This window comes from Myotis lucifugus, unplaced genomic scaffold (genome assembly GCF_000147115.1).
Source record: "Myotis lucifugus unplaced genomic scaffold, Myoluc2.0 scaffold_23, whole genome shotgun sequence".
NCBI classification, from domain to species: domain Eukaryota; kingdom Metazoa; phylum Chordata; class Mammalia; order Chiroptera; family Vespertilionidae; genus Myotis; species Myotis lucifugus.
The window spans coordinates 415872-431075 of NW_005871071.1; the positions used below are offsets into that span (position 1 = coordinate 415872).

General features: G+C 37.4%; 1 protein-coding gene across 1 annotated transcript in view; it reads left to right on the plus strand.

Moving 5' to 3' along the window:
* The window catches only part of ADAM10 (ADAM metallopeptidase domain 10), a 117879-nt gene that overhangs the window by 61006 nt on the left and 41669 nt on the right, over positions 1-15204 (plus strand). The window contains exons 7-8 of the mRNA XM_023751601.1: positions 3032-3215; positions 11566-11729. Of these exons, the coding sequence (XP_023607369.1) occupies positions 3032-3215; positions 11566-11729 (348 nt within the window). The remainder of the gene's footprint in view (positions 1-3031; positions 3216-11565; positions 11730-15204) is intronic.

The window sequence follows — 15204 nt, forward strand, 5'->3', positions numbered from 1 at the left end:
TAAGAAGGCTTGCTTTTTATGCATGCAATAGTTTACATGTATTACTGATGCAGTGTATCTTTACTCTTGGCTTTATACACACAGATACATATGTGCACACACAGAAGGGATACCTGGGTTTATGATTTAAGAAGTAAAATCTAGCCCAGCTGGCATGGCTTAGGCCCAGGGGTCCTCAAACTTTTTAAACAGGGGGCCAGTTCACTGTCCCTCAGACCGTTGGAGGGCCGGACTATAGTTTAAAAAAAAACTATGAACAAATTCCTATGCACACTGCACATACCTTATTTTGAAGTAAAAAAACAAAACGGGAACAGATACAATATTTGTATTTGCATGTGGCCCACGGACCGTAGTTTGAGGACCCCTGGCTTAGGCGTTGAACCTGGACTTATGAACCAGGAGGTCACAGTTCCATTTCTAGTCATGGTTGACTAGACGCTATGACATGCACTGACCACCAGGGGGCAGACAGTTGACCAGTTGACCAGTCGCTGTGATGTGCACTGACCACCAGGGGGTAGATGCTCTGACCGGTAGGTTAGCTTGCTGCTGGGGTCCGGCCAATTGGGACTGAGCGAGATGGGCCGGACACACCCTGGAGCCCTCCCTGAGGTCCCTCCCCAGCCCGACGATGCATTGGTGGGGTACCTCAGCCTGGCCTGCACCCTCTCGCAATCCGGGACCCCTTGGAGGATATGGGATAGCCGGTTTCAGCCTGATCCCGCAGGCCACTCCCCTTGGGTGGGTGCCAGATGCAGGGCTCATGGCTGGCCAGCGCTGCTGTGGAAGCGCGAGCTTCTCATGATAGGAACTGATTGGGCATGAGCCCGCGGCAGACACAGATGAGCGGGAGCGGCAGGTAGGAGCTGCAGGTGGCGTTGGACTGCGGGTTTCGGGCCGATCCCTGCAGGCCACTCAGAGGGACCCCACCCATGCACGAATTCGTGCACCAGGCCTCTAGCATACATATATATACATATATACGTATATTCATATATATAATGTATGCTATTGGCCCGGTGCATGAAAATTCATGCACTGGGGGTGGGTGGTGTCCCTCAGCCCGGCCTGTCCCCTCTCACAGTCTGCGAGCCCTCAGGGGCAGGAGGCGACCCGGCCACTGCCGGCAGCGCAAGCCTCGGCCAGCCCTGGTTACCTGAGCCTCCTTATTAGCTGTGGGTGCCACCATCTTTGAGGGAGTGACAGTCAATTAGCATATTCCCTCCTTATTGGCTGTGGGCGCCACCATCTTTGATGGTGGGGCAGTCAGTTAGCATATTCCCTCCTTATTGGCTGTGGGCGCCACCATCTTTGATGGCGGGGCAGTCAGTTAGCATATTCCCTCCTTATTGGCTGTGGGCGCTGCCATCTTTGAGGGCGGGGCAGTCAATTAGCATATTCCCTCATTGGCTGTGGGTGCCACCATCTTTGAGGGTGTGATAGTCAATTAGCATATTCCCTCCTTATTGGCTGTGGGCGCTGCCATCTTTGAGGGCGGGGCAGTCAATTAGCATATTCCCTCATTGGCTGTGGGCGCCACCATCTTTGTGACAGTGTGAGGGTCAATTAGCATATGCCCTCTTTATTAGATAGGATATATCATGCTTGTTTTGGATTTTTGTGTATGTGTGTTAGATGACCATAACTGATTTTTTTTGGTTAATTGTTAGTGGGTAAGTTAGATGTTCTGAAATCTGTCCTTAGGCAATTGCCATTCTGCTTCTAAGCCCCTTGGTTTTACTGAAAGGTGTAGATCCTAAAAAGACCAGTAATTCTTATTTTATTAGCTGTTATATCCTCCCTTTACTATTGACATTTTCAATAGTTTGAGGTTTGCCTTCTAAAAAATGTTTACTATCATACTTACCCTTTTTACTCTCTAGCAACAATATTGTATGTAATTCTCTGACTTATTTGAAGAAAGCCAGATTGTTCTAGGACTTCAAAGGACAGATAGGGGTCTCTGAAATGAAGCAGAGGCTGATAAATGAAAGCTTTTGTTTAGCAGAAGTTTGTTATCAGAATACCATTATTCTTCAAATTGTGAAGGAGGAACCTGTACTGGGAGTTTAATAGCTAGTGTCAAAAGAAACATTCTAGTCTGGCCAGTGTTGCTCAGTGGTTGAGCACCGACCTATGAACCAGGAGATCATGATTCAATTCCAGGTCAGGGCACATGCCCGGTTTGCAGGCTTGATCCCCAGTGTGGGGCATGCAGGAGGCAGCTGATTAATGATTCTCTCTCATCATTGATATTTCTATCTCTATCTTCCTCTTTGAAATCAATCTATAATAATAAAAGCATATATGCTAATTAGACTGAACGTCCTTCGGGACGACCTTCTGGACGAAGCCAGGGCTGTGAGGGAAGCCCGGGTCCTGGGTGCCTGCCAGTGGCCGGAGGGAAGCTGGTGCTGGCAGCCGGGGGAAGGAAGGCCTACTCTTGAATGAATTTTGTGCATCAGGCCTCTAGTAAAATTTATATTTTTAAAAAAGAAAGAAACATTCTAGAGGAACTCAGCCTGAAGTAGTAAGAGAAATGAATTGGCAGAAAAATATATGTATATATATAATTTTTTGCCACACTCAGGAGAAAAAATTGAACTTGTAAGGAGAACCAAGTTTGTTTTATGTTCTAGTAATTAGCTGAAATACAGGGTTTTATGTTCTCATACTTGTCACCATACTAGTATATAGGAGATTTTGCAGTAAAAGAGATTTGCTCAGATGATTGAATTTAGAAACTGAACTTGATTAGAAATAAGAACTTGTTTTTCCACACCAAGTGTTCAAGAATCTGTTAAATACTTGCTCAGAAATGTAACACATTCCACCTTGCCTTTCTTTTTTTCTTTTTGGCTTCTGAAATCAGCTAAGGGGTTTTGGAGGTAGCGTGTACAACCATAGAAGCCTTAATTGAGGCCTAATTTTCCAGGGGCCCCAAACATATTGTTCAGGTAGATTCAGAAGGAGGTGAATAGAGACTTACGCTAAGGCTCTGCTAACATTAATTATTTTTTAATTTTAGATCAATACAACTGCTGATGAGAAGGACCCCACAAATCCCTTTCGTTTTCCAAATATTGGTGTGGAGAAGTTTCTGGAATTGAATTCTGAGCAGAATCATGATGACTACTGTTTGGCCTATGTCTTCACTGACCGAGATTTTGATGATGGCGTTCTTGGTCTGGCTTGGGTTGGAGCACCTTCAGGTAGTTTGTCTATGTCTTGATGTAATACTTGAAACGAAAAGCAATTTTCAGGGCAGACTGAATTTTACACAATATAAGAGAAAGTGATGCCTGTACAAGATTCATTAGCATGATATATATAAATGGAAAAATAAATGAAGCAGCTTTTTATTTTGAAATGAGTACCAGTAGGGAGATATCCTGATATTTTGGTACATTTAGTAGCTGAAATAAATAATTTTATGAGAAAAAGTGGTACTAATTTCTGAAATGAAAAGCAAAATATTAAATGTTTTACAGAAGTTAATGTTATTAATTATTTAAAAAAATGTTTAAAAGAAAGTTTTATAGTTAAAAGGGGAAAACCATGCTTTGCTTCTGTTCTATACTGAGATAGAAAGGAGAGTAACCCTGGTCAGGAGGAGCAGGTAGAAAGAAAAAACCTGCCTTTATTATTTTTCTCTAGTCATTATTATTATTATTAAAAAAAATTCTTCACCTGAGGATATGTTTATTGATTTTAGAGAGAGGAAGGGGGAAGGTAGAGAGAGAGAGGAACATTGATCAGTTGCCTCCTGTACTTGCCCTGACCAGGGATTGGACCCACAACCTAGGTATGTGCCCTGACTGGGAATCAAACCCGAAACCTTTTTGGTACATAAGACGATGCTCCAGCCAACTGAACCACCTGGCTAGGATTTTTTTTAGTCATTATTATTATTTTTAAAAATATATATTTTTATTGATTTCAGAGAGGAAGGGAGAGGGAGAGAGAGCTAGAAACATCAATGATGAGAGAGAATCTTTGATCGGCTGCCTCCTACACAGCCCCTACTGGGGATAGAGCCTGCAACATGGGCATGTGCCTTTGACTGGAATCGAACCCAAGACCCTTCGTCCACAGGCCGACACTCTATGGACTGAGCCAAACCGGCTAGGGCATGAATTTATTAATTGAAAGATCTGTAGAAAGAATCACAGACTCTTTGAATGTGAATTTTGCCATATATAGTTTGCTAATCAATCTGTCATCTTCTGAGCTATATGTACAGCAGTTCTTCTGATGCATCATTTTTATCTTTTTAAAAAAGAATCAACTTCTCTTTATAAAAGAATTGACTTTCTGGCCCTGTCTTAACCCTGCTTTATCCAGGGTAAGATAGGCTTTTATATTCCTACTAGAGGCCTGGTGCACGAAATTCGTGCACAGGGGAGGGTCCCTCAGCCCGGCCTGCACCCTTTCCAATCCAGGACCCCTTGGGGGATGTCCGACTGCCAGTTTAGGCCCGATCCCAGCAGTCGGACATCCCTCTCCCAATCCATAACTGCTGACTCCTGCCCGCTGACTCCTAACCGCTCGTCTGTCTGCCTGCCTGACACCCCTAACTACCTCTGCCTGCCAGCCTGATCACCCCCTAACTGCTCCCCTGCCCGCCCGATCGCCCCTAACTGCCCTCCCCTGGCAGCCTGATCGCCCTTAACTGCCCTCCCCTGCTGGCCTGATCACCCCCTAACTGCCCTCCCCTGCTGGCCTGATCACCCCCTAACTGCCCTCCCCTGCCGGCCTGATTGTTCCTAACTGGTTCTGCCTCGGCCCCCACCACCATGGCTTTATCCAGAAGGACACCCGGAAGGATGTCCAGAAGATGTCTGGTCTAATTAGCATATTACCCTTTTATTAGTATAGATATTTATTAGTTTATTCTATGATTTGTTATGCATAGTTTAGCATCTTTTGTACTATACTTTCGCTTTTCTATTTCTTGCTCTATTTTAATTTAAAAAAATTTTTTTTAATGATTTTTTTAGAGAGAAAGGGAGAGAGAGAGAGAGAGAGAAACATTGATTGGCTGCCTCCTGCACTCCCCTTACTGGGGATCCAGCCTGCAACCCCAGCATGTGCCCCAACTAGGAATCAAACTGGGGACCTTTTGGTGCATGGGTTAACGCTGAACCAACTGAGCCACACTGGGCTCTAGTTCTATTTTTTAAGCTAGTAATGTATATCCTTTTAACAATTTCCAAAGCTTCCTTTTTAAAATTTATTTATCTTGTTGAAAATATTACAAATGTCCCCCCCTTGGACACCTTCACCCCAAACTCACCCCTCCCAGGCCTTCACCACACTATTATCTGTGTCCATGGGCTATACATATATGCATATAAGTTCTCTGGTTAATCTCTCCTCACCAAAGCTTCTTTTTTTTTTAAAAAAAATTTACTTTTATTGTTGACATTATTAGAGATAGACCTCATTTTCTCTCCCATTTGTTCCTCTCCACCTATACCCCGTTCTCCTCTACCTTTGGCCCTAACCACTTTTTGTCAGTGTCCTTGGGTTATGCAGATCTGTTCTCTGGCGATTCTTTTCACCTTCTTTCATCTCGCTCACCACACCCACCTCCCCTCTGTCATTTTTCAGAATACCATGTATCCATGACTCTGGTTCTGTTTTGTTCATCAGCTTATTTTGTTCATTAGATTCCACATATAAGTGAGATCATATGGTATTTGCTTTCTCTGACTGGTTTATTTCACTTAGCATTATAATCTCCAGGTCCATCCATGCTGTTACACAAGGTAAGTGTTTCTTCCTTTTTACAGCTGCATAGTATTCCATTGTGTGAATGTACCATACTTCTTTTATCCCCTCACCTCCTACCAATGGACATTTGGGCAGTTTCCAGATCTTGGTTATTGTAAATAACACTGCTGTGAACATAGGGGTGCATATGTTCCTTCTGATTGGAGTTTCAGGATTCTTAGGATATATTCCCAGCAGTGGGATTGCTGGATCAAAAGGCAGTTCCGTTTTTTAAATTTTTGAGGAAACTCCATACTGTTTTCCACAGTGGCTGCACCAGTCTGCATTGCCACCAATTGTGCACTAGGATTCCCTTTTCTCCACATCCTCACCTGCATTTGTAGTTTGTTGATTTGTTGATGGTAGTCATGTAGGTAGGTGTGAAATGATATCTTGTGGTTTTAATTTGCGTCTCTCTCTGACGATTAGTGATGTTGAGCACCTTTTCATGTGTCTTTGGCCATCTGTGTGTCCTTTTTGGAGAATATGAGAAAACTTAAGTTCAGAGACTGATCAACCCAGTATCATACAGAATCTAGAATCTGGACCTTTGACTCCAGGTTTAGTGCATTTGGTAGTTACTTCACTAGGTATTATATACTGTAATATCCTAGCTGTGTCTTTTTAACGCATTTCTAATAAGTTGAAATGTTTCCTGCATCTTGGTAAACTTTTATATTGTTAGAATTCATTTTCTTCTTTTTTAAAAAAATATATATTTTATTGATTTTTTACAGAGAGGAAGGGAGAGGGATAGAGAGTTAGAAACATCGATCAGTTGCCTCCTGCACACTCCCCACCGGGCATGCGCCCGCAACCAGGGCACATGCCCTTGACCGGAATCGAGCCCGGGACCCCTGAGACCACAGGCAGACACTCTATCCACTGAGCCAAACTGGTCAGGGCTTAAGAGAGAGCAGTTATAAAATAAGTACTACTCTATAATATTTAATATCATTTTGGTTAGCTGTTATGACATGATGGGAAGAGCACTGAATTGGGAGCTATGAGACTGGGTGCTTGTCCATTCTGTTTCTATAAATTCAGGTAAATCATTTTGCTTCAATTTGTTTATTTTTCACCTCAATATGTTCTGTCTTTGCCCTTTCCTTTGAGACTTCATATTTCTGCCTATAGATCTTAGTAATGCTTGCTGTTATATCTTGTTTGTTTTTTAAAATAGCATTTCATAGCTGATCTGCTCAACTTACGATCTGTTTCTGTTTCTTAATCTTTTCTCATTTTTATTTGGACTAATTAATTTTTATTCTGGTGCATTATTTAGCTTAACTTCATTTAATCCTGTAGATATTTCACTATTCAAATATATGGTAGTGGAAAAGATTTTATTGTGATATTATTATGTTAATTTTCACAGAACAATAACTCAAATTATTAGCTATTTTCCCTTCACTGACTCAGTTAAGCCAGGGAAAACAATGAAGGTTGAAACATTTGAATAGTAGGTTTTCTGTTTTCAAGTCTTTTTTACACTACTTTTTATTTGTTTGTATTAAATGTCATAGTATAGTTGGGTGCTGTCTTGGGTTTTGTTAATGAGGAAAATAGTACCTTCTGCCTCAACTCTGTAATAAGTAGAAACAACTAACGAATTGGGTTGACTTGGAGGCTCCAGTTTAAAATTGTACTGTCCTCCTGGTCTGTGGCTCAGTGCTTAGAACATCAGCCTTTGCACTGAAGAGTCACAGGTTTGAATTTTGATCACGGACACACCTGGATTGCAGGTTTGATCCCCAGCCCTGGTTGGGACAAATGCTGGAGGCAGCTGATTGATGTGTCTCTCTCACATTGATGTTTCTCTCTCTCTCTCTCTCCCCCCTCTCACATTCTCTCTCCTCCTCTACCTACTCCTTCCCTCCTTTCCACTCTTTCTAAAAAATCAATGTAAAAAATATCCTCGGGTGAAGATTAACAAAAACAAAAATATTATACTGGGCCTTAAAGAGAGCCCAATAAAGGGAGTCTGGTCTCCAAAACAAAGTCAATCTTGAATATGAATCTGGAAAAATTACTCTGAACTTTATATAAGCACAGTTCTCTGTTAAGCAGGTAGCCTCTTATTTAATTTAGAGACTGAAACATTGGTTCCTTAGCAAAGTAAATTATTTATATTAAATAATTCCTTTGTTCTACTTTACTTGCTATACTCTTATAACACACCTTTTGAGGGGCCATTTTTTAGGGGGATAATTAAGTACATTCTGCTCATATATTATCCATCTTAGTTTTATCAGTAGGTTACTAAATAACACTAGCTTTGGAATTCCTCTCATAGTTAATCCTGAACCATTCAGTATTCCTCTGACCATTTGTTAAAAGCATTTTTAAAAAATTCTTTGTTTAAAGTATTATGTATAGTATTACATAATTCTCCTTTTTTCCCCATTGACCTCTCCCCGGCCACCCCCACCCCCCAGCACATGCCCTCACCTCCCCCTAGTGTCTGTGTCCATTGGTTATGCTTATATGCATGCATACAAGACCTTTGGTTGATCTCTTACCCCCGCTCCCCCCCCCTCCCCCCTTCCTCTGAAGTTTGACAGTCTGTTCGATGCTTCTGTGTCTCTGGCTCTATTTTTGTTTGTCAGTTTATGTTGTTCATTAAATTTGAAGAACATTTTTTGAGACATTTCATTTGGTAGAAATAGTCTCTTCTGTTTTTCTTATTTTAGAAACTTTCATTTAATTTTACATATTAGGATTTGAGGACATACAGAGCTTATCATGGGTTCTCAAGATAACCAACAGCTTATTGAATTCTTAACCTGTTGTTTAAAAGTCTAATTACAAGGTTAGGAGAATTACATCATTAGAATGTTGCAACAGAACACTTAATATTGGCATTTTATTCAGGTCTGGATTGTCCTTTGCAGGATGTTTAACATCTGTGGTCCCTACTCATTACATGTGAGTACTGTCCCCCAGACATGAAAGACAAAGAAATGCCCTCGGATATTTTTTTAATAACCTATCTGGCAGTGGTACTACTGTGTTTCAGAATTACAGCTCAGATCAATATTGTATGGTCAGCATATTACTATTAAGTTTTAGGTACTTAGGCCTGCTCACATCAAAATTGTATTTTTAGATTCTGTCAAGATATTTTATTACCTTTGTAGTTTTTCTAATTTTACATTTCACCCTTCTCATTGTTATTCACAATTGTGTTTTTCAATGATGACATACATAGTAAAATCTTAAATTTATAATATAAAGCAATTGCTCAAATTTAGTTATGGTTTATTTATAAGTATATATGATATTTTACCAATAATTGAGTTTCTGGCATATCAAAACTAGTTACAGTATTAGAAAATTAAACTATAAGTTACAAAATTAGATACAGTATTCTATTTCTTTCTGTATAATTGAGTTATTCTAACATATTCTATTAGCCTGTAACAACTATGAACTTTTCCTATAATAATAGACCAAAAGCAGTTTAAAACATTAAATAAGATATGAATTACAAAGGCTACATTTCAGAAAAGTACCCTCATGTATATGTCTGAACTTCTCTTTTACTAGATAGATCTTAAAAATACAGAAAAGTATATTATCAGAGTTTTTAATATATGCTCTCTACTTTTTTTTAACTGATAAATTTGCAGTGTGGAGTCTTCTATGCTTAATTCAAGTTTGACAGTACTACATTGGACCAATTTGCATATGACAAATCTTCGCTAAGGCAGGATATTAATTTACTATTTGTTCAAAACTATAACATGTATACTATTATTATTATTATACAGAGTGCTGAGTCCTATCTTTTCTACTTTCTAGAAATAGTGATATAGTCCTTAGGACTCATCTCTAAAAGTAGAGGTATCTTAAGAAAATACATTAATTATTCATTATTCATTAGCTGTTTGCTTTTTTATTCAGTTTTCTGTGTAGAAAAGGTAGTAAGTAAGTTTTGACTATCATAAAGATTCTCAATCCCTTGCTGGTTAAAATCTGCGTGTGCCCCAGTCTTTCAGTTTATTTTTCTGTGAAGCACATTATCATCTCAGCTTCCTAAATTATATCATAACAGTAATTCAAATTTATGTTTTGCTGCCATATACTTTCTAATTTTAAAAGGAACAAGACAGCAGTTGTATCATGCCATTTGTGCAGATCTATTTTTCATTGCTTTTTATTATATGCTTTATTAGAGATTGTAAATATTAGGTTTTAAAATATATATATATTTTTTGTTATTTTTTTATTTTTTGTTTTTGTTTTTTAAATTTTATTTTCTTTAAAAATATATTTTTATTGATTTCAGAGAGGAAGGGGGATGGAGAGATTGATAGAAACATCTGTGATGAGAGAGAATCATTGATCGGCTTCCTCCTGAACCATCCCCCAATGGGGATCAAGCCCACAACCGGGCATGTGCCCTGACTGGGAATCAAACAGTGACCTCCTGGTTCATAGGTTGATGCTCAACCACTGAGTGGCCGGCTTAAATATTATGTTTTTAAAAATGATTTAATAACTTGGTTCTAACTTTGCATACACAGCTAATTTGAAGTAATTTGATCAGTTATCAGAATAATCCATTTGATTGTATTTTAACAAAAATTCAGATAGAGAAACCTTTTAAATGTGAATATAAACTCAAGAACTTCTCACTAAAAATCTTCAATAGTTAGGAGAACTATGGTTTTTTCAGTACAGTGTAAATAAAGACATGGATTGGCCAGCCAGTTTCTGAATTTCATGTTCTTTTTCTAATTTCTTATGTTAACTGCCTTTAGATGTGAAAGCACTTTCATTTTGGAATTAAACTCTGAAGTTCAGGAACTCTTAATGAACTATAAAACGACTTAATAAGTATAAGTAAAAATATGGTTTCCTTTTAAAATTTGAAAGTGTTCTCAAGATACATTGGAAAATCATAATTTAATTTTTTGAATTTATTTTGAAAAAAAATTTTAAACATGCCAAAAGGTTGCAAGAGTACTACAGTGAATATCTGATAATGAACATTTTGCCACTTTTGTTCTCCCTCCCTTCCTTCCTTCATACGCCTCCCTACCTTCCCTCCTCCCTTTGTTGTGCTTTTTTACCCATTTTGCATAATTCTTTTTAGCTTTATTGAGGTATAATTAATAAAATTGTAAGATATTTGAAGTGTACATTGTCCTGACTTGCTATTTGTATACATTATGAAACCTTATTCATCTTATAATTGAAAGTTTATACCTTTTACCAACCTCTCACTACTTCTCCCACCCCCCACACCCCTATACCTTGGCAACCCTAGTTCTTAAAAAAAAAAAATTGTATCTTGTCGCTCAGGATAGATAGTGAATCACGTACATACTCCTGTGCATCACTGCTTTTATTTGTAGAAGTGAGTTTCTCAGAATCTACTTAAGAATATTTTATTCAACTTTTGTGAACTTAAAGTTTTCTTTGTAAAAGATAAAAGGTGTAGGTTTTGACTCAGTGTAAATACTGATATATTCAAATTTAACAGAAACAAAAGTATTTGTTTTGTTAAATTATTGGGAGCAAAAATCTGGGGACCTTTTGGTTATGCAGAGGAATATTTATAAGGGCTTTGTACTCAATCCTGGGAGTTTCTTCATTAAAGCTTTTATTTGAAATGACTTCCTAACGTGGACCAAAGAAACTTTTGAGTATTTGATATATGTGGGTACCAGTTGTATTTTGGACTCAAATATAAAATGTCTTAATTTAATATAGCACATATTAGAAAGTTATTTTTGGGTGAAATAGATGTTAATTTAGCCATCTTTTGCTCTGAATTAGGAAGCTCTGGAGGAATATGTGAAAAAAGTAAGCTCTATTCAGATGGTAAGAAGAAGTCCTTAAACACTGGAATTATTACTGTTCAGAACTATGGGTCTCATGTACCTCCCAAAGTCTCTCACATTACTTTTGCTCATGAAGTTGGACATAACTTTGGATCTCCAGTAAGTATTGCATAATTACTACATTTTAAATAAAATAATAAAAGTTATTAACCTACCTTTTATGTCAGTGATTTGTTTGTTTACAATGAAATTAAGTATGTATGAATGCTTTTATGTCAGAACAGTCATGTACTTGAGCATATAGAAGGGAAGGAAAATAAAATATTTGTGATTAAAATAAGAAAAGTCAACCTAACAAAGCCAGAATTCTATGAAGGTAAGGGATTTTGTCTTTTTCATTCACTTCTATATATCCTGGCCCTAGAACAGTGCCTGTTACATGATTTATTCAAATATTCATTAAACAAGAATAATTTTTAATTATTTAAAATATATTTTGAATGTTAGGAAATTTTGGAGTAGGTGTTTTGCTTGGTTTCTGTTAAAGTATTATTGGGGCTTACTAGATTTGTCTTTCTCTACTGTGGAATGAGATTGATATGCTCATCATCCAGAACAGGGTCAGCAAACTTTTTCTGTATAGGGCTAGCTAGTGAGCAATCTAGGTTTTGGGGAAAACATTTCGGTTGTATATTTTTCTTTGTTGTTTTTACAGTCCTTTATACATGGGAGAACCATTTTTAGCTTAGGCTATATTAAAACTGGTTGTGGCTTGCATTCAGATTCAGCCTCTGATTCAGATTCAACAATTACCAGGATTTTGCTACATTTCCTTTCTGTATTTCTTCCTTTTTCTTTGTAAGGTATTTGAAGCAAATTCATTCATTCTTATATATTTTAGTATACATTCCTTAAGAAAATAGACTTTTTTTTTTAGATAACCACAGTGTGATTATATCTGACAAAATTAACAATTCTTTGGTACCATTTAATATCCATTTCATTATATTGATTTTCAAGTGACCTAAAGATTAATACACACAGAAATGCAAAGTACTGAAATGTGTTCTTTGTGATTTTGATAGGATTTTAATAAGTTTGGGAAATTTTTGATAGGATTTCAATAAGTTTGGGAAATTTTCATATGTAAATTTATTTTACTTGTATCTTAACACTTGTAAAAATGGAAATTTTTATGAGTTTTGGAAAATATATACGGTTGTTTCAAATCCTTAAATGTGCTTCTCTAATTTTCTTCAGTTTGTAAAATGTAATGGCATCTCACCAAGTTGCAAATTTTTCCTCTTCTAAGTCCTATCTGAAATTGATAGATTATTATCAATACTCTTGGAAAAAGTATTTAAAATGTATTTAAATCTTCCTACCTTTTGGCTGCTTTGGTGATCTGTCTTAAAAGAGTAATTGAAATTTTTAGAGATGAGCAGAGAACTGTTGTTCACAGTTAATTTGCATTTTCCAGGACAATCAAATGTCCTCTCTTCTCTCCCTGCTCTTCTATACTTTACTCTAGGTCCTCTCAAAGCATATAAATTACTGAGGATCTTAAAATACAGATTGTAGTTCAGTGAGTCTTTGGTGAGGCACATATTTGCACATTTCTAAGAAACCCTGTGATGCGGTTGCTGCTGGTCTGTGGACCACACTTGGAGTAGGGAATTGAATCTATTCTCTTTTCACTTCCTGTCTAATCCATCCCCTACCAGTTGCTGGAGAGGTGTTTTTAGTATATTAATGTTATATTACTTATTGCTTATTGCTTAATGGATAAATTGGTTGACACATTTTGTCTCTTTTGCCGTCTTTTCCTGTCATACTGATTTGGGCATTTCAGGGGCCTGGGGATCTGATGATTTGTGACCACTGTGGGGTTCTTGGCTTAGAGCAGGAAAGAACTCAGTTTCAAGCCAGCATAGACTTTAAAGTGAAAGAGTTTATAAGTGAAATAGTGAGACAGAGTGGCTACTCCACAGTAGAGCAGCCACTTCCTAGTGGGATTTGCTCCTTTTATTGGAGCTCATTTAGTTGGGGGGTAGGGCATTCAATAAGGGGGAAGAATATTCAGGATTTTTCTGGGAAAGGGGTGAAGATTCTTGGGAGAACAGTTGGCCATTTTGTATCCTTATATGGGCTTTGCATTCTGTGTGTGTGTGTAGGTCATTGTTTAGTATGCTAATGTATTACAATGAGAGAATAATGAGGCTAAGGGTTACTGGAAGGTGAAATTATTCTCTATGTTGGATGACCTGGCCTTCTGTTGGTTCTAAGCCATAAATCCATTGGGGGTTGGTCTTACTATCTCTCTGATAATCTTTATATCCCATATTGGTTACATCCCTTTTGCCACATACCCTATCTCAACATCAGACTAGTTTTAATGGCTCTACCATGCTTAAACACACCCCCATTCCTTTGTGCATGTTGTTCATGTTACCATTCATATACATAGTAGATACATAGTAAATATTTATTAAGCATTTTAATAGTAAGATCAGCAAGAACCATAAATTCCTGAGCCTATCTTCCTTCTTTTCTTTACCTGAAATCTATCTTTATCTCTCCTGTTGTAAATCTATATACTATGTCAATGTTACTTTCTTTATGAGTGGTTCACACTATCCCTTATATTTATTTATCCTGTCCCAAATATTTATTGCACACCTATTATTAACCATTTTATAAGCTTTATTGTGGGAAGTTGTAATCATAAATGACACAAATTCTGTCTCAATATGAAAATTCTAATATGTGCCCACTACTATCAGATTAATCTTTGTCTAGGTATAGTTCTGATCATTCTGATCCTGTTACTTCTGTTGATAGCTTACTTCTAGTACTAGTACCTATTGATAAAATTTCCTTATCTTAGCATTTAGGGATTTCCATAATTTGGGTCCAAGTATATTTTCAATGTTTTCTCCCCTCTCTTGTCAAATTAAGTAATTTACAGTTCTTTAAAACTTTCCTTCTGTCAGGAAGCCAGTTTCTTCTCATGTCTGCCTGTTGAAAGCTTGATCCTTGCTGTTATATAATGTAAATTAGTATGGTCCTTTTGACAGGCAGTTTGGCAGTGTGTATCAAGACCCTTAAAATGTTTGACCTTTTTACTGAGTAATTCTACCTCTGGGAATCCAACTAAAAGTAATAAATGCACAATCTGTCAAAGATTTGTGTACATTTCAACAAAAGAAAGAAAAGGTATCCATGGCTATTTTATTATAGCAAACAATTTTAAACAGCCTAAGTGCCTCCACACTAGGAAAGTATCATGGAATGCTCTGCCATCATTTAAAAATAAAGCTTTTAAATGCTTGCCTTATACTGTTAAACTGAAAGAAACCATTTATATAACCAAACACAGAGTATAGCCCAAATTTTGTATTAAAATATGATATTGCTAGATACAAGTCATGTAGGAAGTAGACCAAAATGTTAATAATACTCATTGTGGTTGGTGGATTGTGATTGAATTTTTCTTTATCCATTTTTTATTTTCTAAAATTTCTAAAGGAATACATGTTATTTTCATAGTCAGGAATAAGCTTTTCTTTTTTCTTATCAAACTAAGATTATAGTTTCTTTGTGAAATTTTTTTGTCTTTATTTGAACTCTCACA